Source organism: Heliangelus exortis, chromosome 2 (assembly GCF_036169615.1).
Source record: "Heliangelus exortis chromosome 2, bHelExo1.hap1, whole genome shotgun sequence".
Taxonomy (NCBI): domain Eukaryota; kingdom Metazoa; phylum Chordata; class Aves; order Apodiformes; family Trochilidae; genus Heliangelus; species Heliangelus exortis.
This window is the reverse complement of record NC_092423.1, coordinates 150,434,841-150,457,707: the sequence shown is the minus strand read 5'-3', so window position 1 is coordinate 150,457,707 and position 22,867 is coordinate 150,434,841. Positions and strand designations below refer to the sequence as shown.

Genomic DNA, 22,867 nt, shown 5'->3' with positions numbered 1-22,867 from the left:
GTTGAGGGCCACCAAGGTGTTGAGGTCTCAGTTAAGAGTCACAACCCTGGAAAAAAGGATCCTAAACCACACCCAGGGTGGGGTCCAAGCCAACAAGACTGATCTGAAGCTACAATCACTGCACCCTGCATTGGAGAGGGAAAATGAGCTGGAGGGTGATAAAATTTGGAGCTCCTGGATGAGTCCCTCAAGGTTTTGGTGCCCTCTCAGTGCAACCTGGAATCTGGGCAACCCACTTCTGGGCAAAGAACCCCCCAGGTTTGCAAATTTATTTCATTTAAGGAATACCAGTTCCCACCCAGGGACCCCTGTCCTTGCTGCAGTCAGGAAGGAAAATCCAAAAGTGCTCCTCTTTTTCCATTTTTGCCTTTGGAATTCTGCTAATTGTCTGCCACAGGTGCAAAGGTGGGAGAGTAAGTGCTAGAAGTGAGGTTAAAACACCCAATCATGGAGCAATAGTGCAGACTTTGGAAGAAGAAAAGAGAAAAAAAAAAAAAAAGAGGACACCATAAATAGCTCACACGCTGTTCCTCTGCTCTATCTTCCTTCCAGTTTTGTTTTTAGCAAAAATCTGGACTTTTTTGTAAAGCATATTTGCAGCTCAAGGTGGCTGAAAATAAGGGATGGTGGGTGATGAAAGTGCCAGAGTTTGGAAGTGCAGACAATTCAAGGATCCAGCTTTGATCCAGCTTTGTGGGGTCACATCCCAGGCTTCATGCAGAGCCATCACCCTCAGCACATCACTGCAGGTTGTACCTCCTGGTTCTGTCACTCCTCAGGGTCCATGTCAGGATGTGGACTTCACAACCTCATCCTCCCAAAGCAAGGATGATGTTTGGGGCATCTCCTGCTCTTGGCAAACCTGAGGATGTGTTTATGTTTTGATGAGCTGCTGGGCCTTCAGCTTTTTGGGGAAGAGCTGGTAGGGAAAGAAGGATGTTTTGGGGGGGTGGAACTCTTGAGGTAGAGCAGAGCTGCCTGGGGAAAGGGAAGGTGAGAAATGAAAATGAATTTGTAAATAATTTAGAATCCAGGTCTGCAAGAAGTACAAACTATCACTTGATCAGGCCAGGGACAGGATTTAACAAAATCTGGATTTTTTTTTAAAGTGCATTTGCAGCTCAAGGTGGTTGAAAATAAGGGATGGTGGGTGATGAAAGTGCCAGAGTTTGGAAGTGCAGACAGTTCAAGGATCCAGCTTTGAGGTGTGGGGCCACATCCCAGGCTTCATCCCATCACCCTCAGCACATCACTGCAGGTTGTACCTCCTGGTTCTGTCACTCCTCAGGGTCCATGTCAGGATGTGGACCTCACAACCTCATCCTCCCAAAGCAAGGATGATGTTTGGGGCATCTCCTGCTCTTGGCAAACCTGAGGAAAAGTGCTTCTGTTCTGATGAGCTGCTGGGCCTTCAGCTTTTTGGGGAAGAGCTGGTAGGGTGAGGGGGGTGGAAATCTTGAGGTAGAGCAGAGCTGCCTGGGGAAAGGGAAGGTGAGAAATGAAAAAGAGTTTGTAAATAATTCAGAATCCAGGTCTGCAGGAAGCCAGGGACAGGATTTAACAAACCCAGGCAGGCTGATGTGTCCAGACCCTGGAAAAAATAAGAAAAACAGAAGTGCAAGCTTGTTGTACCAGGACTCAGCTGCTTTCACTGGTTCTGAGCTGGAAGGTTGATCCAAGCTCACGTTTCTGGTGTCTTTGCTGCTCTTGTGGCACCATCCCAAGACAGCATCATTTGTAAAGTGCCATCTTCTTGCTCTGGTACAGGTACATGTAGGCATCACAGAAGAGGCGTTTGGCCACTCCATCCATGTCCCGAGGTTGCTCCAGAGCCAGCACAGAGAGGGGCAAATCCAGGTATTTGGCAACTTCAGGGCACAGGGTTACCATGGGAATGTTGAAGCCATTTTCATCACCTAGCCCAGAAAGAAGAAGTCCAAAGTAGGTCCCAAGAGCAACTGGAGAAGGCACCATCACACTCAATAGTTAATAATAATGTCTTGAGGGATCTGGAGGCCAAGGAGAAATTGGGAAGGACAGGAGAAGAGTCCTCACCCACAGGGCAGCCAGTCCCTGCTGGCTTGAGAATCAGGGAATTGTTTTGGTTGGAAAAGACTCTTTAAGATCATCAAGTCCAACCATTAACCCAGCACTGTCAAGTTCACCACTAAACCATGGCCCTCAGCACCACAACTTCACATGTTTTAAATTCCTTCAAGGATGGTGACTCCATCACTGCCCTCTGCCAGGGTCTGAAACCCTTTAGGTTAAAAAAAAATTGTTCCCAATATCCAATCTAAACCTCCCCCTGGAGCAATTTTGAGGCTGTTTCCTCTTGTCCCTCTTTTGAACACAGCCATAAGATGAAAGCTCTAAGAGGAACTCAGACATGCTTGGCATGGACAGACTCTTCTGTGGGGTCTGCTTAAATGGTCACTGTTGGAAAGGGGGTCCAGAGAGAACCTAAATCATGAAGGAGACTCCAGAGGAAAAGCTGGATTGATCAGTGCCTGCACTCCAGAGTGTTGCAGACCCTCTCAAGCTGCCCACCAAAGCTGTGTCCTCACCATGCCTGTCTGCCATGCTGTCAAAGAACATCCAGTGCTCCTTCCCAGGGCCATATCTCACAAAGGAGACATAGTGACTGGTCTCAATGCAGAGCACTGCAAAGAGCTCCATCTTCTCACGTGGGACCCGTTGGCTGCCAGGAGGGCTCCGGGTGTGGAAATCTTCTGGGATGTGGAGCTTGGTGGGATTGTGGGATCTGCGGCAGTGGTGGGAATGAACCTGAGGAGAGAGGATGGAGTGGAACCAGTGAGTGGGCAGAGCTGAGCCTGGCCTGGTGGAAAGAGGAGTGTGCGAGGGTCAGACCCCCAAATTTATCCCCCACTGATCTGAGTTGTGGTCAGAGAATCACGGAATGGGTTGGGAGGGACCTTAAAGGCTGTAGAATCATGGAAAGGGTTGGGTTGGGTTGGGAGGGACCTTAAAGGACATAGAATCATGGAATGGGTTGGGTTGGGAGGGACGTTAATGGACACAGAATAATGGAATGGGTTGGGTTGGAAGGGACCTTAAAGGCCATAGAATCATGGAATGGGTTGGAAGGGACCTTAAAGGACATAGAATCATGGAATGGGTTGGGTTGGACATTAAAGGATACAGAATCATGGAATGGGTTGGGTTGGGTTGGGAGGGACCTTAATGGACACAGAATCATGGAATGGGTTGGGTTGGGTTGGAAGGGACCTTAAAGGCCATAGAATCATGGAACGGGTTGGGTTGGACATTAAAGGATATAGAATCATGGAATGGGTTGGGAGGGACCTTAAAGGTCATAGAATCATGGAATGGGTTGGGTTGGGCTGGGTTGGGCTGGGTTGGGTTGGGTTCGGTTGGGTTGGGAGGGACATTAAAGGTCATAGAATCATGGAATGGATTGGAAGGGACCTTAAAGGCCATAGAATCATGGAATGGGTTGGGTTGGGTTGGAAGGGACCTTAAAGGACATAAGAGTCATGGAATGGGTTGGGTTGGAAGGAACCTTAAAGATCATCCAGTTCCAACCACTCTACCATGGGCAGGGACATCTCCCACCAGCCCAGGTTGCTCCAAGCCCCATCCAACCTGGGCCTTCAACATTTCCAGGGATGGGGCATCCACACCTTCTCAGGGCATCCTGGTCCAGGGTCTCACCACCATCCTCACAGCAAAGAATTTCTTCCTAAGGTCTCATCTCAGTCTCCCCTCTTGGAGCTTAAAAGTGTCCTCCCTTGTCCCATCCCTTGTCCCATCCCTGTGTCCTTGTCACAAGTCCCTCCCCAGCTTTTCTGAAGCCCCTTCAGGGACTGGAAGGTGCACCAAGTTCTTCCTGGAGACTCCTCTTCCCCGAGGCTGAACAACCCCAACTCTCTTAGCCTGCCTTTGTAGGAGAGGTGGTCCAGCCCTCTAAACATCTTTGTGGCCCTCTCTTGGACCAGCTCCAAGTCCTTCTTGTGTTGGAAACTCCAGAACTAGACAAAGTACCAGAGATGGGAGTCTGCTCCCCTTCAAGCAAGACCAGAAAGCTGTAGGAGGAGACAACACAGAGGCACCAACACTCAGCCTGTCCTTATTTTGGCTCCACCTGACCCAGCTCAACACAGGTCAGAAAGGGACCTCCCTATGTCCCTCCTGAACAGCTGCAGGGCAAACACAAGAAATTTTTTTTGGGGGGGAGGGTTAAATCAGCCAGCAAGGCAGATTTTTCACAAGCACCTGTCTGGAGCAGGAGCTGCAGAACTGCTTGAGGCCCGTGGCTGCAAAAACTTTGTCTCTGAAGCACTGAGAACACTCCAGGCTGGCGACATCACCGCACACGCAGCACTCCCTGGGACCTGCAAGAGGGGTGAGAGGAGATTTTTCTTCTTCCAGATCTCATCCTGAAAGAACTGGGGTCCAGGGAAGAAGAATCACACCACAACAACTGCTCGTGACAGCCCGGGTTGCTCACAGACCCAGGTGGCAGCTTGACCACTGCCCAAGGACTTACTGTCAAGCAGCAGATCCGTTATATCCAGCTCCAAAGAAGGAATGATTTTGCTGAACATTTTATATTCCTTCCCAAAACGTGGCATTTGGATAATGAAGCAAGATGGGATCTGGGAAAAGAAAGGTAAAAGAGTTACCTTGGGAGAAGAAACCAAGTTCCAGACTTCTTTCCACATCAGCACTGGGAGTAAAGGTTTTCTGCTTTGGTTCTTCACGAGACAAAATGGCAACAGGGAAAGCAATGCCCTCTTCCCAACATTCCCCAAGACCTCCCTCTCCTCTGGCTGTATCCTCCTGCTTTGCAGGATTACATGTGACATCCTAGACCCACCACAGACTCACTGGAATGTTGGAGGAAGCAAGGAAAAGGCAGGAGGTAGCAGCTTAGGCAGAAGGTAGCTGGGCTCACCTCCACTAGCTTCAGATCAGAGGAGAGGAAGGAGCGTTCCACTAACTGCTGCACATCAGGAACCACCAGATCCTCCTGTTTGTCCATAAATATCTGGTAACAGTAACAGTCCTGCTCCTTCTGGCCTCCTGACCTGCAAGGAGTGGTCATGGGGCTTGTTTAGGTGGTGCCACAAACATCTGAGCTTCCAGAGAACGTAGTAGTTTTGTCCTGGAATATTTTTTTTTTTTTTTGCACCTGCTCGGTGTGACATTGACCTAAAGCACTTTTTCCATCCAAAAAATACAAAATTCATGTTATGAGAAGATACAAGCACCATCTTCAGTCTCATTATCCCCCCACCATGTTCTGCTCCTGGGAGCAAAGCTTCATCTCCCTTCATCAATATAAATATGAGAAGATGCTTCATTTTTCTTTTAATTCCATTAAATCAATTTAAGGCCATGCTGGACATGGCTCTGAGCAACCCTGATCCAGTGGGAGTTGTCCCTGCCCATGGCAGTGGGGTTGGAATGAGATGATTTTAAAGGTCCCTTCCAACCCTGAAAATTTTATGATTCCAACTGCTCCACAGCACAATCAGCAAACTCCTCCTCAGCTGAAAGCTCTGTTTCTGACTGCACATCCAAAAACCAGAGAGCAAAACCCAGCAAGTTGGGTGCAGATCTCCCAGAACCCCTGTGCATCCCCTGTGCCAAGCAGAGGAAGGATTTCCTTCAGATGACCCTCTGCAGGGGAGCTGCAGCACAGAGTTGTCTTTGTGCTCCTCCTTTCTGAGTACTCCACCATCCACCCCTTGACTGACATCTCAACAAAGCAGCACAGAAACTGAACAATCCCCCTTCTGTGCTCCCCCAGCAGCACAGTTATTTTTGGCTTCCTTCAGCCTCTCATCCTCTTTTTTTTTTTTTTTTTTTAGAGTCCTGAAAAAACCCAAAACCAAACTAAAAAAAAAACAAAATAAACCCATGACCAAAAAACTGGGACAGCCTTTTTTGAGAGGCTCCAGGACCTGAGCCAGCTTGACAAACCTGGACACTTCCCAAAACCCCATCCAGAAGCTGCCCCGACTCTGTGCTGAAGTTGGACTCTGAATTTCTCAACGTGGTGGTTCTCTCAAAGGATGAAACAAGGATTTCATCATCATCATCATTTTCTGAAGGTGGTGGCACCACCCTGGAGGTTTTAGAAGTGTCTTTCCCTGGACAAGCTCACCAAGCTGAGCCTCTAAAGCCTTGCTGAAAGGCTGCAAGGAACACCCGGTGCTGGTGATGGGGATAATTAATGAGTAAATTGGGAAAATTGTATCACTTGGATATGGAAACTTACTGCAGCCTCAAGAGTGGCTCTATTCCCAGGATCTGGTGCATGATGAGATTGAGGAACTCCTCAGGATCTGGAAAGTCAGAGGAAAAAATGAGTGACAGCACACCAGGCAGGTGACTTTCCAATATCTGAAGGGGGTCTACAAGGAAGCTGGGGAAAGGTTTTTGACACAGGGGTGTTGGGAGAGGACAAAAGGGGAGATTTAGGTTGGAGATTAGGAAGAAATTCTTTAATTTGAGGGTGGTGAGATGCTGGAACAGGTTGCCCAAGGAAGTTGTGGCTTCCCCCTTCCTGGAAGTGTCTCAGGTCATGTTGGATGGGGCTTGGAGCAACCTGATCTAGTGGGAGGTGTCCCTGACCATGCAGGGGGGTTGGAGCTGAATGATTTTTAAGGTCCCTTCCAACCCATTTTATGATTTTGGAAAGGCTGCCCTTGCCCCACCACATACAGAAGGCCCCAAACTACCAGATAACCACAAGCCAGCATTTCATGAACCTGGAATTTCCTCCTTTACTCCAGGCAAGGTTGGGCTAGAAACTGGCAGCACTTGGTTAGTGCTTAAATCCTTGGATAACAGTGAAAAAAGCAAACCAGCCCTCAGGTGTTGCACTCTGAGAAGCTGAACCACCACACACTGTCTCTGAGACCTTAATGGACAGTTATACAAAAGCATAAACTCAAAATAAAATGAGGGATATCTATGGAAATTCAAGAAACTGGACAGGTAAAACCACCCCTGGCTAAAATAAATATTCAGCAGTCCAAAAGACAAGTGCTGTTTACTGGAGGAACAGAAACCACTTGTTTACTATCCAGATACTTAGAGGTAGTTCCAGTGATGTCTGGTTGCAATACATTTCCTTGTTGTAAACTACACAGGGTCTTCCTACATGTGGATGTAGAGATGTCACCTTGTAGGTGGTTTCTGTCTTATTTTAACCAGACCTTTTGAGGAACCTCAGCTTAGCAGCCCTCAAAGACAAGATGATCTTGATAAAATGATAAATCAAGCTGGATTCAATCAGGGATGGACTTGTAAAAAGGTCAAGGAAATCTTCCTATCCCCTCCTGGCAATAGGGACTGAGCAATTCCTGTTCAGATTTCAGGAAAAAAAAAAAATCAGTTGAAAAGCCCAGAGAGAGTTTTTAAAAGCTGCAAGTATTTTCACCACTTGTGTTTTCACATAAAAGAACAGCCCAGCAGGCAGATCCACACCTGTGCCTGGGAGAAGGGTCCAATTAAGCTGTCAGCCTCAGAGAGGTGGTGGTGCAGAGTGAAGCAGCCCAGGGTAGGTCCCAGAGAGCAAATTACCTTTCTCAGCATTGGTAAAGCTTGAACACTCTCCCTTTTCAGTCAGCTGCTCCCTGAGGTGCATCACACTCCCAGCCCGGACAAAACCATTCCTAGAAACAAGAAGTAGCTGCAGGTGATCTCTCCAGAGTGTTTAAAATGTGGAATCATTGCTTGGTTTGGGATTGGAAGGGACTTTTGAAGATCTAGTCCCATCCTTCCGTGAGCAGGAACACTTGGATCAGGTTGCTCAGAGCCCTGCCCAACCCTGAACTGGAACGTTTCCAGGGATGAGGCTTCTACCACCTCTCTGGGCAACCTGGCTCAGTGTTTCACCTAAAAACTCCTCCTGGCATCTGGGCTGAATCTCCCATCTTTCAGTTTAAAACCATCACCCTTTGTCCTGTTCCAACAGGACCTTCATAAAGTCTGTCCCCATCTTTCTTATGAGCCCCCCTCAAGTGCTGAAAGGCTGCTCTAAGGTCAACCTGGAGCCTTCTCCTCTCCAAGCTGAATAACCCCAATTTTCTCAACTTTTCTTCATAGCAGAGCTGCTCCAGCCCTCTGATCATTTTTCTGGCCTCCTCCAGAACTGCTCCAACAGCCCCACATCTGTCTTGTGCTAAAATCAACTCCAGTGTTTGCTTCAGCAGAGGTCTGAACCCCAAGAACCCCCCCCATTTCTCCCTTTCACTGAGGAGGGCAGCTCATAAGGTTCCTTCTGAGCAGGAGATGCTCATGAACACACAGCAAGAGTTGTGAAAGTCTTAACAACCCAGGGAAAGGAAAAACTGGAAGAGGATCCCAATATGAAGACCTCTGGATGCACCTGGCAGGAGAAAGCTTCCAGTGAGAGGTACCATCTGGCAGGCAGCAGAGAAGGGGGGAAGGTAGGTGTATGATTTCCAGGGTTCACAGAACCATGGAATGACTTAGGTTGGAAGGGAGAGATCATTTGCTCCAACCTCCCTGCCATGGGAAGGGATCTTAGAATCATAGAATGGTTTGGGCTGGAAGAAACCTTAAAGATCATCCTTAAAGCTCCTGCATGGGCAGGGACTCCCACTAAATCAGGTTGCTCCAAGCCCCATCCAACCTGGCCTGAGACACTTCCAGGGATGGGGCAGCCACAACTTCCTTGGGCAACCTGTTCTCACCACCCTCAAATTAAAGAATTTCTTCCTAATCTCCAACCTGAATCTCCCCTCTTCAAGTTTTCAACCATTTCCCCTTGTCCTCTCACTACACACCTGTGTCAGAAGCCCTCCCCCAGCTTTCCTGCCTCTCATCTGGACAAGGTTGCCCAAGGATTCCCACATCCCATACTCACTTCCGGAGTGGATTAACAATCTCATCCCGTAGAATGCTCTGAACATTCCTGTTACAGAGTGGGAAGGGCTTGAAGAGCATGGAGTCCACCACGGATGTACAGGAGAAGAGGCTGTGAAGAAGAGTGTGAGAGGTTTAAGTCTGGTGGCTTTGGAGCAACAGAACCAAACCTTTTGTGCCTGGTGACAGCTGGTGGCTTTTATTTTCAACACTCCATGCATGCAGTTACAGAAAGGTGAGTGACAGCACGTGTCCAAAGTGAGATAAAACCACATCAGGTTTAATAAACACTGGTAGGAAGCAAGGCAACAGCTCAGAGAGAATGAAATCTCATACTTTGCAGCCAAAACTGCTCATGGAGTGAGGCACTTTGGAGTCTTTTCCTCTCCAAACAGCTCTGCACAGTGAAGCAGGGATCTCCTCTGGGTGCTTTCTTGGAAAATTTTCCAGCCATTACCCTCCAGAGTCAACGTGGTCCAAGTCCAGAGGACTCTGATCTCTCACCACCCTGCATGGACAGACACAGGGGTACCTGAGCTACTCAGGAGGGGTATTTCAGAGCCTGAGACCCTACCAGATTAGGAAGGAGATGAAAAAAGTAGCAAGCATAGAGGCTGAGTCTCCACACAGCTCTAGACTGGATAAATTTCCAGCCAATTTGGATCTCCAGGGATGTGCTGCATTTTAGAGCTCTGCCCAATTTAAAAAAAAGGACTTGTTTAGTGAAACAGCACCACCCAAGGAGGTTCTTACCTGAAGAGGGCTACATCTATATAGCAGGAATTACAGTGGCCTTGGATCCCCTTCATCCTCCCTTGCAGAACCTGCACTGCTGCTTCATTCCTGAGGGGAGGAAAACTTTCTGGAGCCTGGAGAAGACCTTCTTGCTCTCCTGCAAGTGAAGCAACAGAAAGAACTCTCTTTAGATTCCCTTCTCATCTGACTCACCTCTTCCCTTGGCTGATGCCACAGAGCTCTGCTCTGCTCAGAGGGCAGCACCTCACTCTTCTGTGCTGCTCCTGCTGGGATTCAACCATCCTGGGATGGAGATTTGTCTCTTTAGCACTTCATTTCCTGGAAATGGAGACAAACCCAAATCCATCTCTTCCTCACCAGAGGAATATTTAAAGGGGGCTGAAAAACCAAAAAAAACCAGGGATGGACTTTTTAGCAGAGCTTGTAGTGACAGGACAAAGGATGATGGTTTTAAACTGAAAGAGGGGAGATTCAGAGGAAAGGTTGGAAAGGTTGGGAAGAAATTTTTCACACTGAGGGTGCTAAATCATAGAATCATAGAATCATAGAATCATAGAATCCTAGGGGTTGGAAGGGACCTCGAAAGATCATCTAGTCCAACCCCCCCTGCCAGAGCAGGGCCCCCTAGAGTACATCCCCTAGGAACGTGTCCAGGTGGGTTTTGAATGTCTCCAGTGAAGGAGACTCCACAACCCCCCTGGGCAGCCTGTTCCAGGGCTCCGTCACCCTTACAGTAAAAAAATTTTTTCTGATATTCAACTTGAACCTCCTATGCTCCAATTTACACCCATTACCCCTTGTCCTATCACTGGTCACCACTGAGAAAAGCCTAACTCCATCTCCCTGACACTCACCCCTTACATATTTGAAAACATTGATGAGGTCACCCCTCAGTCTCCTTTTCTCCAAACTAAAGAGACCCAGCTCCCTCAGCCTTTCCTCATAAGGGAGATGTTCCACTCCCTTAATCATCTCAGTAGCTCTGCGCTGGACTCTTTCAAGCACTTCCCTGTCCTTCTTGAACTGAGGGGCCCAGAACTGGACACAATACTCCAGGTGCGGCCTCACCAATGCAGAATAGAGGGGGAGGAGAACCTCTCTTGACCTACTAACCACCCCCTTTCTAATGCACCCCAGGATGCCATTGGCCTTCTTGGCCACAAGGGCACATTGCTGGCTCATGGGCATCTTCTTGTCTACCAGGACCCCCAGGTCTCTTTCACCTACACTGCTCTCCAGCAGGTCAGCCCCCAAATCACTGTCCCAGGTTGCCCAGAGAGACAGAAAATGCCCCATCACTGGAAACATCCCAGGTTATGTTGGACTGGGCTTTGAGCAACCTGGTCTAGCTGAAGATGTCCCAGCTCATGACAGGGGTTGGACTACATGACCTCCAAAGGTTCTTTCCAACCCATGGTTCCCTAAGAAACCATCACAGCAACCTCAGCATCCTTCAAACTGGCATCTTTTTGGAGCACTCCAAGTGAAGAACTTTAAACCTCTGATGAAAGACAAGGCACACGAGGCTTCTCCATGCCATGCCTTGTCCCACCACAGCCCTCTCTTTCCCTCTCCCTGGGGAATTTACCATAATCCACGAGGCCCAGGTGGCCGTCAGGCACACGCTGGAAGCGAATGTCGGGCTGGCAGGACTGCAGCTTCACGAAGAGCCCACGCTTGGGAGCACAGTGGAAGTAGTATTTGCCCAACCATTCCCCAGCAGTCACCCCTTTATCTTCATCCTGGGAAAAGAATCATAGAATCACAGAATCATAGAATTGGCTGGGTTGGAAGGGACCTCAGAGATCATCAAGTCCAACCCTTGATCCACTCTCACTGCAGTTCCCAGCCCATGGCACTGAGTGCCACATCCAGGCTCTTTTGAAATATCTCCAGGGATGGAGAATCCACCCCTTCCCTGGGCAGCCCATTCCAATGCCTCATCACCCTCTCTATCAAGAAATTCTTTCTAATGTCCAACCTAAACCTCCCCTGGCACAACTTGAGACCTCTTGTGCCCTCTTGTCTTGCTGAGAGTTGCCTGGGAAAAGAGCCCAACCCCCCCTGGCTCCAACCTCCTTTCAGGGAGTTGGAGAGAGTGATGAGGTCTCCCCTGAGCCTCCTCTTCTCCAGCCTCAACACCCCCAGCTCCCTCAGCCCTTCCTCACAGGACTTGTGCTGGATCCCTTCCCAGCCTCCTTGCTCTTCTCTGGACCTGCTCCAGCACCTCAATCTCCTTCCTGAGCTGAGGGGCCCAGAACTGGACACAGGACTCAAGCTGTGGCCTCCCCAGGGCTGAGCACAGGGGCAGAATCCCTTCCCTGGACCTGCTGGCCACGCTGTTCCTGATCCAGCCCAGGATGCCATTGGCCTTCTTGGCCACCTGGGCACACTGCTGGCTCATGTTCAGCTTCCGGGCAATCCAGACTCCCAGGTCCCTTTCTGCCTGGCTGCTCTCAGCCACTCTGTGCCCAGCCTGGAGCTCCCCATGGGGTTGTTGTGGCCAAAGTGCAGGACCCGGCACTTGGAATGTTGAACCTCATCTCGTTGGAATCAGCCCAACTCTCCAGTCTGTCCAGGTCCCTCTGCAGAGCCCTCCTGCCTTCCAGCTGATCCACACTCCCCCCCAGCTTGGTGTAATCTGTAAATTTGCTGATGATGGACTCAATCCCCTCATCTAAATCATCAATAAAGATATTAAACAGAACTGGGCCCAACACTGATCCCTGGGGGACACCACTGGTGAGCGGCCGCCAACTGGATCAGCACCGTTCAGCACCACTCTCTGGGCCCGGCCCTCCAGGCAGTTCCTAACCCAGCACAGGGTGCTCCTGTCCAAGTTGTGGGCTGACAGCTTTTTCAGGAGAATGCTGTGCGAGACGGTGTCAAAGGCCTTGCTGAAGTCCAGGTAGACCACATCCACAGCCTTCCCCTCATAAGAGCAGTGAGGAATAACAAGGAATTCCTCAGGTTTCCCAGGAATGAGGTGCAACTCCCCACCCCCCCCCCATACGGCCATTTCGCATCCAGGTGCGAGGTCCTGCGCCTACGGAGAGGCAATTCCGAGCAGATCTGGGGGATGAGTGGAGAATGGAGGGAGAAATATCCCTGAGGAGAAGGACTTGGAGAATGCTGGGGGAGGAGAAGCTCAAGAGGAGCTGGCAATGTGCTCTGGAAGCCCAGAAAGCAAACAAGTCTTGGGCTGCATCACCAGCAGTGTGACCAAGAGAGCAAAGGGATTGTCCCACTCTGCCCCATTCTGGGGACACCTCCTCTGCAGTGCTGGGTCCGGTTCTGGAATCCCCAACATGGATATGGAGCTCCTGGAATGAGTCCAGAGGAGGACACAGAGATGACCCAGAGGCTGCAGCACCTTTGGTATAGAAACAGGCTGAGAGTTGAGGTTGTTCAGCCTGTAAAAGGCTCTGGGGAGACCTTAGAGCCACTTCCAGTGCCTGAAAGAGCTTCCAGAAAGATGAGGAGGGACTTGGGATAAGGGCCTGGAGGGCTGGGATGAAGGGGAACAGTTTTAAGCTGAAAGAGGGGAGATTTAGATCAAATATTAGGAAGAAATACTTTGCTGTGAGGGTGGTAAGACCCTAGCTCATGCTGCCCTGAGAAGCTGTGGCTTTCCCCTCCCTGGAAGTGTCTCAGCCCAGGGTGGGTGGGGCTTGGAGCAACCTGGGCAGGTGGGAGGTGTCCCTGGGCATGGAGGGGGGTTGGGACTGGATGAGCTTTAAGGTCCCTCCCAGTCCAACCCATTCCATGATTATATGCCTAAAATCTCCAAGTCTGGCTCCCTTTTGCTGACTGTTTTAGTTTCTTCTGGTTATGCTTTGAATCCACTGATGCCACTTGTAGGATTCATTATTATTATTCCTTTATTATTTCCATTATTATTATTCCTTTCCCACATTCCAATGTGGCTCCAGAAGAGACCAAACCAACCCTCATCATCACTCTGCAGGTTCTCCTCCCCAACATGTCCTTGTCCCCCCAGTTGTCACTCTGACATGCCAGAGGCTGCAAGACATGCACAAGCTGAAAGTCTTCAAAGAGAAGAGCGACCAAGACCTCCCTGCTGTGGTCACAGAATCATGGAATGGGTTGGGTTGGAAAAGACCTTTAAAGGTCTTTGATCCCACCCCCCTTCCATAAATAGGGAAATATCTTCAACTAGATCAGTCTGCACAATTGCATATCAAGAAATGGTTTTGTTTGGCTCCTTACCAGCTCAACTCCTGCCATTTTGTGCTTGATTTGGGGCAGGTATCCCAACCAGCGGATGATTCCTGAAACTTGGTTTCCCTTGTCCAAAGTGATTTGGACCATGGAGTTCACTTCCAGGGAGGAATTCCCACCTTCACACTCCTCAGTGCTCTCACTCAGCTCTTGCTGCAGTTGGTTTGGGTGTCCCAAGCCCACGTCGGACTCAAAGGGTGAAAACAAACCTAAAGTGGGCAAAAAAAAAATGCCAGGTGAGGTAGGAAGGCAACACCTGATGATGGATACCTCTGGATCTCATCCAAGGATTTTGGAATTACAAAGCATGAAGAAGCTGAAGAGCAGTGACACAAGGTGTAATTCCCCAGTGATATGGCCAAGCTGGTCAAACAGGCTGAAAAGGGATGATCCTACTCCTTGTTTTCCTGCTCAAGGCTGTGGACTCCAGCCTTGGAGCTCATCTGACCCTTGACAGAGCTGTTTTTGGAGTGGTGAAACAGCAGCAGGGGGGTTATTTCCTAATTCTTCTTGTGTCTTGAGTGAGGTGAATCAGCTGAGTGAGGAGTCTAATGATGGCTCCCTTCAGGCTGGCCACTGCATAGTCTCTTTAGATGACAAAAAGAGAGATTCTACTAATTTCTTGTCTTGTCCAATGACTCACAGCACTGCTGCTGGCATCTTTGCTTTCTTGAGCTTGTCTGACATCAGGATGAGGCTCCTGCTCCATCTCTTAAAAAGACTCTTTAACCTGTGGTGCCTTCTCCCCTAGAAAATACTTCTCCACTGCAATCAGACTTGCTAAACTTCCTCTTGACAAATGGGTGGACTCAGCTTTAGCTGCTCAACAAATTATGCCCAGAACTTGAGACTTTTCCATAGACCTTCTCTCCCTCCTGATCAGTTAAGCTGGGATTAACTGGAGCTTTTTGTTCTGGGGGGGGGGGACTTTGAGCTCATCAGTAGCCTGCAGAGAAGAAATAAATGCTAAACCCCCAGGAAGGTAATCAGAGGGGAGATGCATCTGATGGTAACTTACTTTGCAAGCTTTCCTTCACAACTGAGTCCATAGGGATTTCTCTGAAAATGTCAGTGGTTCCTTCTTCTTCCTGAACGGAGGGAAGAATCAATCAGCCAAATGCTTTGTCAGACAGAGGGGGTTCTTGGGATACAAATCTTTTAACAAAAAGTTTGCATCTCACCTCATGTCCCTCCCCCTTCTCAGTTATCACAGAATCATTCTGGTTGGAAAAGACCTTCAAGACCACCAAGTCCAACCATAACTTAACTCTACCAACCATTAACCTCACCCTACCAACCATGAACCTAATTCTACCAAGCCCAGTGCATAAACAATGTTCCCAAGCACCACATCAAGAGAATTGTGGCCAGCAGATCAAGAGAGGTGATTCTCCTCCTCTACTCTGCACTTGTGAGACCCCACCTCAAGTACTGTGTCCAGTTCTGGTGTCCCCACCATAGGAAGGACACAGATCTGTTGGAATGAATCCAGAGGAAAGCCACAAAGGTGATCCAGAGGCTGGAGCACCTCTGCTACAAGGAGAGGCTGAAAGAGCTGGGATTGCTGAGCCTGAAAAAGACAAAACTGAAGGAACCTTAGAGCTGCTTTCCAATCCCTGAAGGCTGGAGAGGGACTTTTCATAAGAGTGTTCAGCAACAGGACAAAGGGAAATGGATTTAAACTGAAGGAGAAGAGGTTTAGACTGGATCTTAGGAAGTTCTTTAGTATGAGGGTGGTGAGACTCTGCAACAGGTTGCCCAGAGAAGTTGTGGCTGCCCTGGAAGTGTTCAGGACCAGGTTGGATGAGGCCTTGAGCAACCTGGGCTGGATGAGAGGTGTCCCTGCCCATGGTTGGAGTAGATGATCTCTAAGGTCCCTTCCAACCTCAGCCATGCTATGATCTTTCAAACCCCCAGGGATGGTTTGAAAGCAGCTCCCTGGGCAGCTTAGTCCAGTGTTTAATCACCCTTCCAGTTGAAGATGCCCCACCAGAATGTAGTTTTGGAAAAAAAAAACAAAACACCAGCCCCCTCCAAAACCCAAGAAAAAGCAGTGAGATGGCTCTTACTGGACAAACTTTAACAAACCATTGGTTTCCCTCCCTGTACACTGCCATGGCAACTCCTTTTGTGAGGACCTCGTCCACGTAGAAGCTGACTGCATCTCCCACTTTCACAGGAACCCCCTCTTCCATCTCCAGTTTTGCCTTCTGGTTTCCACACTCCTCATCCTGCAGGGGGATAAACTGGAGCCTGCTAAAGGGCAGGAAGACCCCACAGTTCTGTTTGCACTTGAAATACTCAGCACCGTGGTACGACCCGTCGCTGCGCCCTCTGTTTTCACCCTCACCCTGAAAAGGTGCCAAAAAATTGATTTACACACACAAAAAATTAATAATAATGATAATAATAATAATAAATGACAATGACAATGACAATAATAATAATAATAATAATAATAATAATAATAATAATAATAATGATACCACCACCAACAAAAATAAAGAATAAAATAAAAATAAAAATAGAATATGTGATTTAACTTTCTTGGTCACTTTACCTCCAATCTGTCCCCACAGCCCTGTGTCCCCATAACCCTCTGTCCCTATGTTCCATATGTCCCCATGGCCCTAAGTCCCATGTGTCCCCAGAGTCCCATGTGTCCCCGTGTCCATTGTATCCTCCTACCCCTCTGTCCCCATGGTCCCTGTGTCTCTACATCCCCACAGCTCTATATCCCCCCAGCTGTGTGCCCCCAATAGCCCTGTGTCCCCATGACTGTGTCCCTGTGTCCCCATGACTGTGTCCCCCATGTTCAATAGCCCTGTTTCCTCATGGCCTCATGTCCCTGCATCCCCACAGCCTGTGTCCAGCCCATGTCACCATGACTGTGTCACTGTGTCCCCATGACTGTGTCCCCCATGTCCAACAGCCCTGTGTCTTCATGATCCCATGTGTCTCCATGGCTTTGTGTCCCACATCCCCATGTCCCCCTGTCCCCATAGCTCTGTGTCTCCACAGCCCTGTGTCCCCATGACTGTGTCCCCCATGTCCAACAGCCCTGTGTCTTCATGATCCCATGTGTCTCCATGGCCCTGTATCCCACGTCCCCATGTCCCCACGTCCCCATGTCTCCACAGCTGTATGTCCCCAGAGCCCCATGTCCCCATGACTGTGTCGCTGTGTCCCCATAACTGTCTCTGTGTCCCCATGACCCTGTCCACCATGTCCAACAGCCCTGTGTCCCCATGATCCATGGCCTTGTGTCCCACATCCCCGTGTCCCCATGTCCCCGTGTCCCCATAGCTCTGTGTCTCCACAGCCATGTGTCCCCAGAGCCCCATGTCCCCATGGCTGTGTCACTGTGTCCCCATGACCCTGTTCCCCATGCCCAACAGCCCTCTGTCCTCATGATCCCATGTCCCCGTGTCCCCATGGCCTTGTGTCCCATGTCCCCATAGCTCTGTGTCCACAGCCATGTGTCCCCAGAGCCCCGTGTCCCCATAACTGTGTCCCTGTGTCCCCATGACCCTGTTCCCCATGTCCAACAGCCCTGTGTCCCCATGATCCATGGTCTTGTGTCCCACATCCCTGTGTCCCCATAGCTCTGTGTCTCCACAGCCATGTGTCCCCAGAGACCCATGTCCCCATAACTGTGTCCCTGTGTCCCCATGACCATGTCCCTGTGTCCCTTGGTGCCTTTACCTGCAACTCCACCCCAAAGAAGACGGGTGACAGCGCGGCCGCCGCCGCCTTTCTGCCGAGGCTCCCGACGTAGCGGATGATCCCGGGGAAACGCTTCCCTTCCACCTCCACCATCACCCTCTGCCCCGGGACAGCCCCCAGAGCTGCTTCAAGACTCAACCTCTCCAAAAAAGAGTTCAAACGTTCATTGGGGCTGCTGACAGCCAGGAGGAAGGAGACCATCTCCCGGGGCACAGGCTGCAGGCTCCCCACGTTGACGGTGATGACGGAGCCGTCGTCCAGCACGGCGACCTTCAGGAAGCAAGCAGGGAGGCTGTGGTCCTCGGTGAAGTTTTGGAGGTAACTTCTCTCACTGCAGAAGCACATGTTTCCTGCTGGGAAGTACTTGCTGCCATAGGCACAGTCTTCTGTTAGGATGTAGTAGCAGTTTTCATCCCCAGGAGGAGGCAGGGGGTTGGTCATGGTCACGCAACCTGGGTTGTGTGGAAGGAGAAAGTCACATCAGCGAAGAGTTCATGGAGTGAGAGGGGTTGGAAGGGACTTGGAGAGAGCAGAGTCCAAGCCTCCTGACAAAAAGAAGGATTATCCAGGGCAGGACACACACAGGAATTCATCCAGGTGGGGTTTGGAAGCCACCAAAGAAGGAGACTCCACAACCTCTCTGGGCAGCCAGGGCTCCCTCACTCTCAGAGCAAAGAAATTTCTCCTCATGTTGAGGTGGAACTTCCCATGTTCAAGTTTCAACCCATTCTTCCTTGTCCTATCTCTGGGCACCCCCAAAAAGTGATGAACCCCTTCCTCTTGCCCCCCACCCCTCAGATACTGATGGACATTCAGCAGATCCCCTCTTTTCTCCAGGCTGAACAGCCCCAGGGCTCTCACTCTTTCTTCACAGGAAAAATGCTCAGGTCCCTTCACCATCCTCATAGCTCTCCCTTGGACTCTCTCCAGTAGATCCCAGTCTCTCCTGAACTGGGGAGCCAGGATCCAGTCTTCCAGGTGTGGTCTCACCAGAATTATGCAGGATTCCTCAGGAGCTTGGAGGAATTCAGGTCAGCAGAAGCCCTGAGCCCAACCCCGACCTCAAAGCACATTCTCACAGCCTCACCCAGCTGAGGTTGGAGCACCTCCAACAACCAAGATCCCAAAGCTTCCCTGTTCCCTCAGTGTTTGGCCACCCTCATGGTGAAAAAAGAAAAAAATTCTACCCAAGCAAGGTTTCCCAGGTTGCTGTGGGACACATCAGGTTCTGTCTTTTCTCCTAAAGCCACCCAGGAGGAAGCTGCACCCAGCAGCTCCTCGTCTGTCCTGTTCTCTCCAGAGCTGCAGAGCCAGAAGGGCCCCATTAAATTCCAGCTCCTGCTTTCCTTTCACACTTCCTCACAGGAGTAAAACTTGCAAAGGTGTTTAAAGTTAATCCTAAAAAGGGAGTTCGGGAGTTCTCCTCTGCAACTGGAGCTCTTTGATGTGTTAAAGCAAAATTAATGTTCAAAGCACTGTGTTACCATGCTGAGGAGCTGAAGAACATCACTTTATGGTCACCACTCTGTCCAGTTCTGGAGTCCCCAGGATCAGAAGGACATAGAATTCCTGGGATATGTTCATAGAATTCCTGGGACATGTCCAGAGGAGCCACTGAAATGCTCAGAGGGTTGGAGCAGCTCCCTGGGAAGCCAGGCTGAGGGATTGGGGTTGTTCAGCCTGGAGAAGAGGAGGCTCCCAGGTGAGCTCAGAGCAACCTCCCAATATCTGAAGGGGCTCCAAGAAAGCTGGGGGAGGGCTTTGAACATGGGGGGGTAGGGAGAGGACAAGGGAAATGGGTTAAAACTTGAAGAGGAGAGATTTAGGTTGGACACGAGGAAGAAATTCTTTAATTTGAGGGTGGTGAGACCCTGGCACAGGTTGCCCAAGGAAGTTGTGGCTGCCCCATCCCTGGCAGTGTCTCAGCCCAGGCTGGATGGGGCTTGGAGCAACCTGGGCTGGTGGGAGGTGTCCCTGCCCATGCAGGGGGGTTGGAACTGGAAGAGCTTTAAGGTCCCTTCCACCCCAAACCATTCCATCGTCTTCCAAAAAAAACATATTAAATGAAACCCAAATATCTTGAATCCGAAGTGCACTTTTGTCACTGATTTTCTAGCTAAATTCTTGTTAAATTCAGTTTTCTTGCATTTTACCTCTCTGAATCTCACTTCTAAGGGTACCACACAGTGCCAGGACCCAGCCTTTATGCTACAAAAAAATAAAAATAAAATAAAAATAAAATAAAATAGGAAGAAAGAAAAGAAGGAGGAAAAGGGGAAAAGGGGAAAAGGGGAAAAGGGGAAAAGGGGAAAAGGGGAAAAGGGGAAAAGGGGAAAAGGGGAAAAGGGGAAAAGGGGAAAAGGGGAAAAGGGGAAAAGGGGAGGAGGAGGGGAGGAGGGGAGGAGGAGGGGAGGAGGAGGGGAGGAGGAGGGGAGGAGGAGGGGAGGAGGAGGGGAGGAGGAGGGGAGGAGGAGGGGAGGAGGAGGGGAGGAGGAGGGGAGGAGGAGGGGAGGAGGAGGGGAGGAGGAGGGGAGGAGGAGGGGAGGAGGAGGGGAAGAGGAGGGGAAGAGGAGGGGAAGAGGAGGGGAAGAGGAAGAGAGGAAGAGGAGGGGAAGAGGAAGAGAGGAAGAGAGGAAGAGAGGAAAAGAGTGTGTGGAACATATAAACCTCTTCCTGCACACAACAGAACTCGTTGGCCCAACCTGGCTAACACTGAGGAAATGAGTTTTTCAGGAGAACATCAAGAAATGAAAAAAATATGAAAGATTTATCCACTCTGGGCAGTGCAGTAAAGTTTCTGAGAAGTTTGAAGTGGAGAGAGGAGGAACTGAGGAGATGCAATGAGGGGAAGTAGAAAAACACTCAGAGAATTGTGACAGGAAGAGTGAAGTTGGCTGAAAATATAAACCTGAAAATATAAACAGGTGGCTTGGGAGGAAAATGGAGGCTGAACTTGAAGAAAAATTTTCCTCTGCAAAGAGGAGAGCAGCAGTCCTGAGCAATGATGCTTTAATACCAAGAGAGCTCATTTTTTTTAAAGATTAGGAAAAGATAAATCACTGTTTGTGTTGAAAAACAAACCCAAAACCCTCCAACAACTGCTGCATGATCAGATCCTGGAGCTTTCCTGATGTTTGGGCTCATCATGGAAAGGAGAAATCTCCTTTCAGCTCTTTATTTTTTCACCTTGGCAGGCAGGAAGGTGACTGAAGTTTTGTCAAGCCTGAAATTCTGGGATTTTTATTCAAGAATAACCTGTGGGTGTGTCTCACCCTCTCTTAGTCAAGCTTCCCTTTTTCAAGCCCTCAGCTTTATTTTACTGTTTGGATTTGGGTTTGTTTTTTTAAGTCTTCTCTCCACCAGGAATACAATCAGCCCCACTCTGCTTTAAATCCTACCAGAAGAGTAAAACAGAATAAAATATATTCCTCATTCAGAAGACAAGAAGCAGCACTTTTCCTCAAAAAAACCCCAAAATAAGCACTTTTCCTCACCAAACCCCAAGAAACAGCACTTTTCCTCACAAAAAACCCAAAACAAGTACTTTTCCTCACCAAAACCCAAAACCAAGAACTTTTCCTCACCAAAACCCAAGAAGCAGCCCTTTCCCTTCCCAGAACCCCAAAACAAGCACTTTTTATTCACCAAAACCCAAAACCAAGCCCTTTCCCTCACCAAAACCCCAATAAAAGCCTTTTTCCTCATCAAAACCCCAGAAACAGCCCTTTCCCTCACCAAAACCCCAAAACAAGCACTTTTCCTCACCAAAACCCCAGAAGCAGCACTTTTCCTCATCAAAACCCAAACCAAACACTTTCCCTCACAAAAACCCCCAAACAAGCACTTTTCCTCACCAAAACCCCAGAAGCAGCCCTTTCCCTCACCAAAACCCCAAAACAAGCTCTTTCCCTCACCAAAATCCCAGAAGCAGCCGTTTTCCTCACTGTTTGTGAGGTGAAAGCTCTGCAGGGGCCCTGTCCCTGAGGTAACCACGGGGCTGAGAAGGCCCTTTAGGGGGATGGGGATGCCAGGGATAGGGAAAGCCGGGCTGGGAGGGGAGGAGAGACAGTGGGGAAGGGGTTGGGATCCCAAGGAAGCCCCCCCGGCTCCTTCCTTTCCTTCCTTTCCTTCCTTCCCTCCCTTCTCCCCCCTTCCTCACCGCCTCTCACCTCAGGGGCGGCCGCTGAGCGCGGTCCCCGAACGACGCCGCCACTTCCGGCCCGCCCCGCTTCCCGCCCCGGCATGGCAGCCAATGAGGAGAGGAGGAGGGGAGCCGAGCAGCCAATCAGCGCGGAGGAGGCGGGGGCTGGAGGCAGCGAGGCTCCGCCCCCTCTGGGCTGGGTCTCATGGCCGCGCGTCACGTGGTCTCGTGTCCCCTGTCACCAAGGCTTCTGTCCCTGTGTCCCTTTTGTCACCATGGCCCTCTGTCCCCATTCCCCCCGTCCCCAAGGCTTCTGTCCCTGTGTCCCATGCGTCCCCATGGCCCTGTGTCCCTGTGTCCCCTGTGTCCCCATGTCCCCTGTGTCCCATGTGTCCCCAAGGCTTCTGTCCCATAAGTCCCATGTGTCCCCATATCCCCCTGTCACCCTGGTCCTCTGTCCCCATGGCTCTGTGTCCCACGAGTCCCCTGTGTCCCATGTGTCCCCATGGCCCTGTGTCCCATGACCTCATGTCCTATGTGTCCCCATGGCCCCCTGTCCCCAAGGCTTCTGTCCCTGTGTCCCATGCATCCCCATGGCCCTGTGTCCCTGTGTCCCTGTGTCCCCATGTCCCCTGTGTCCCATGTGTCCCCAAGGCTTCTGTCCCATAAGTCCCATGTGTCCCCATATCCCCCTGTCACCCTGGTCCTCTGTCCCCATGGCTCTGTGTCCCACGAGTCCCCTGTGTCCCATGTGTCCCCATGGCCCTGTGTCCCATGACCTCATGTCCTATGTGTCCCCATGGCCCCCTGTCCCCAAGGCTTCTGTCCCTGTGTCCCATGCATCCCCATGGCCCTGTGTCCCTGTGTCCCTGTGTCCCCATGTCCCCTGTGTCCCATGCGTCCCCAAGGCTTCTGTCCCATAAGTCCCATGTGTCCCCATATCCCCCTGTCACCATGGCCCTCTGTCCCCATGGCTCTGTGTCCCACGAGTCCCCTGTGTCCCATGTGTCCCCATGGCCCTATGTCCCATGACCTCATGTCCTGTGTGTCCCCATGGCCCCCTGTCCCCAAGACTTCTGTCCCTGTGTCCCAGGTGTCCCCATGGCCCTCTGTCCC

The 22,867-nt window shown here is 50.3% G+C and overlaps 1 protein-coding gene and 1 long non-coding RNA gene across 5 annotated transcripts; both read right to left on the bottom strand.

Moving 5' to 3' along the window:
• Nucleotides 1–1,080: 1,080 nt before the first annotated feature.
• Nucleotides 1,081–21,870, bottom strand: LOC139793605 (ubiquitin carboxyl-terminal hydrolase CYLD-like). Of its 4 annotated transcripts, XM_071738535.1 has the most exons (15): nucleotides 21,780–21,870; nucleotides 17,590–18,062; nucleotides 15,954–16,235; nucleotides 14,903–14,972; nucleotides 13,873–14,093; nucleotides 11,231–11,384; nucleotides 9,640–9,778; nucleotides 8,888–8,998; nucleotides 7,579–7,670; nucleotides 6,269–6,335; nucleotides 4,940–5,072; nucleotides 4,532–4,640; nucleotides 4,258–4,376; nucleotides 2,568–2,787; nucleotides 1,081–1,916 (listed from the first exon to the last, which is right to left on the bottom strand). In XM_071738535.1, the coding sequence occupies exons 2-15, from the start codon at nucleotides 18,049–18,051 to the stop codon at nucleotides 1,732–1,734; spliced, it is 2,364 nt and encodes a 787-aa protein (XP_071594636.1). In that variant the 5' UTR covers nucleotides 18,052–18,062; nucleotides 21,780–21,870; the 3' UTR covers nucleotides 1,081–1,731. The 4 variants fall into 4 exon arrangements, with proteins under 4 accessions (XP_071594636.1, XP_071594635.1, XP_071594637.1 ...); XM_071738534.1 differs by lacking the exon at nucleotides 21,780–21,870 and having other exon boundaries at nucleotides 17,590–18,272; XM_071738536.1 differs by lacking the exons at nucleotides 15,954–16,235; nucleotides 17,590–18,062; nucleotides 21,780–21,870 and adding an exon at nucleotides 15,308–15,946.
• Nucleotides 2,794–4,251, bottom strand: LOC139793606 (uncharacterized). Its single transcript, XR_011724663.1, has 3 exons — nucleotides 3,545–4,251; nucleotides 3,074–3,499; nucleotides 2,794–2,936 (listed from the first exon to the last, which is right to left on the bottom strand). It is a non-coding gene; the product is annotated as an uncharacterized lncRNA (long non-coding RNA).
• Nucleotides 21,871–22,867: the final 997 nt, after the last annotated feature.

What these genes read in the sequence shown, in the direction of transcription:
- LOC139793605 (XM_071738535.1), bottom strand. Translation starts at nt 18,051, where the DNA reads ATGACCAACCCCCTGCCTCCTCCTGGGGATGAAAACTGCTACTACATC. An exon ending in GAGCCACTCTTGAGGCTGCA is followed by an intron (nt 5,073 to 6,268) that starts GTAAGTTTCCAT and finishes CACTCCTTGCAG; the next exon opens with GTCAGGAGGCCAGAAGGAGC. An exon ending in CAGCATGGCAGACAGGCATG is followed by an intron (nt 1,917 to 2,567) that starts GTGAGGACACAG and finishes TTTCTGGGCTAG; the next exon opens with GTGATGAAAATGGCTTCAAC.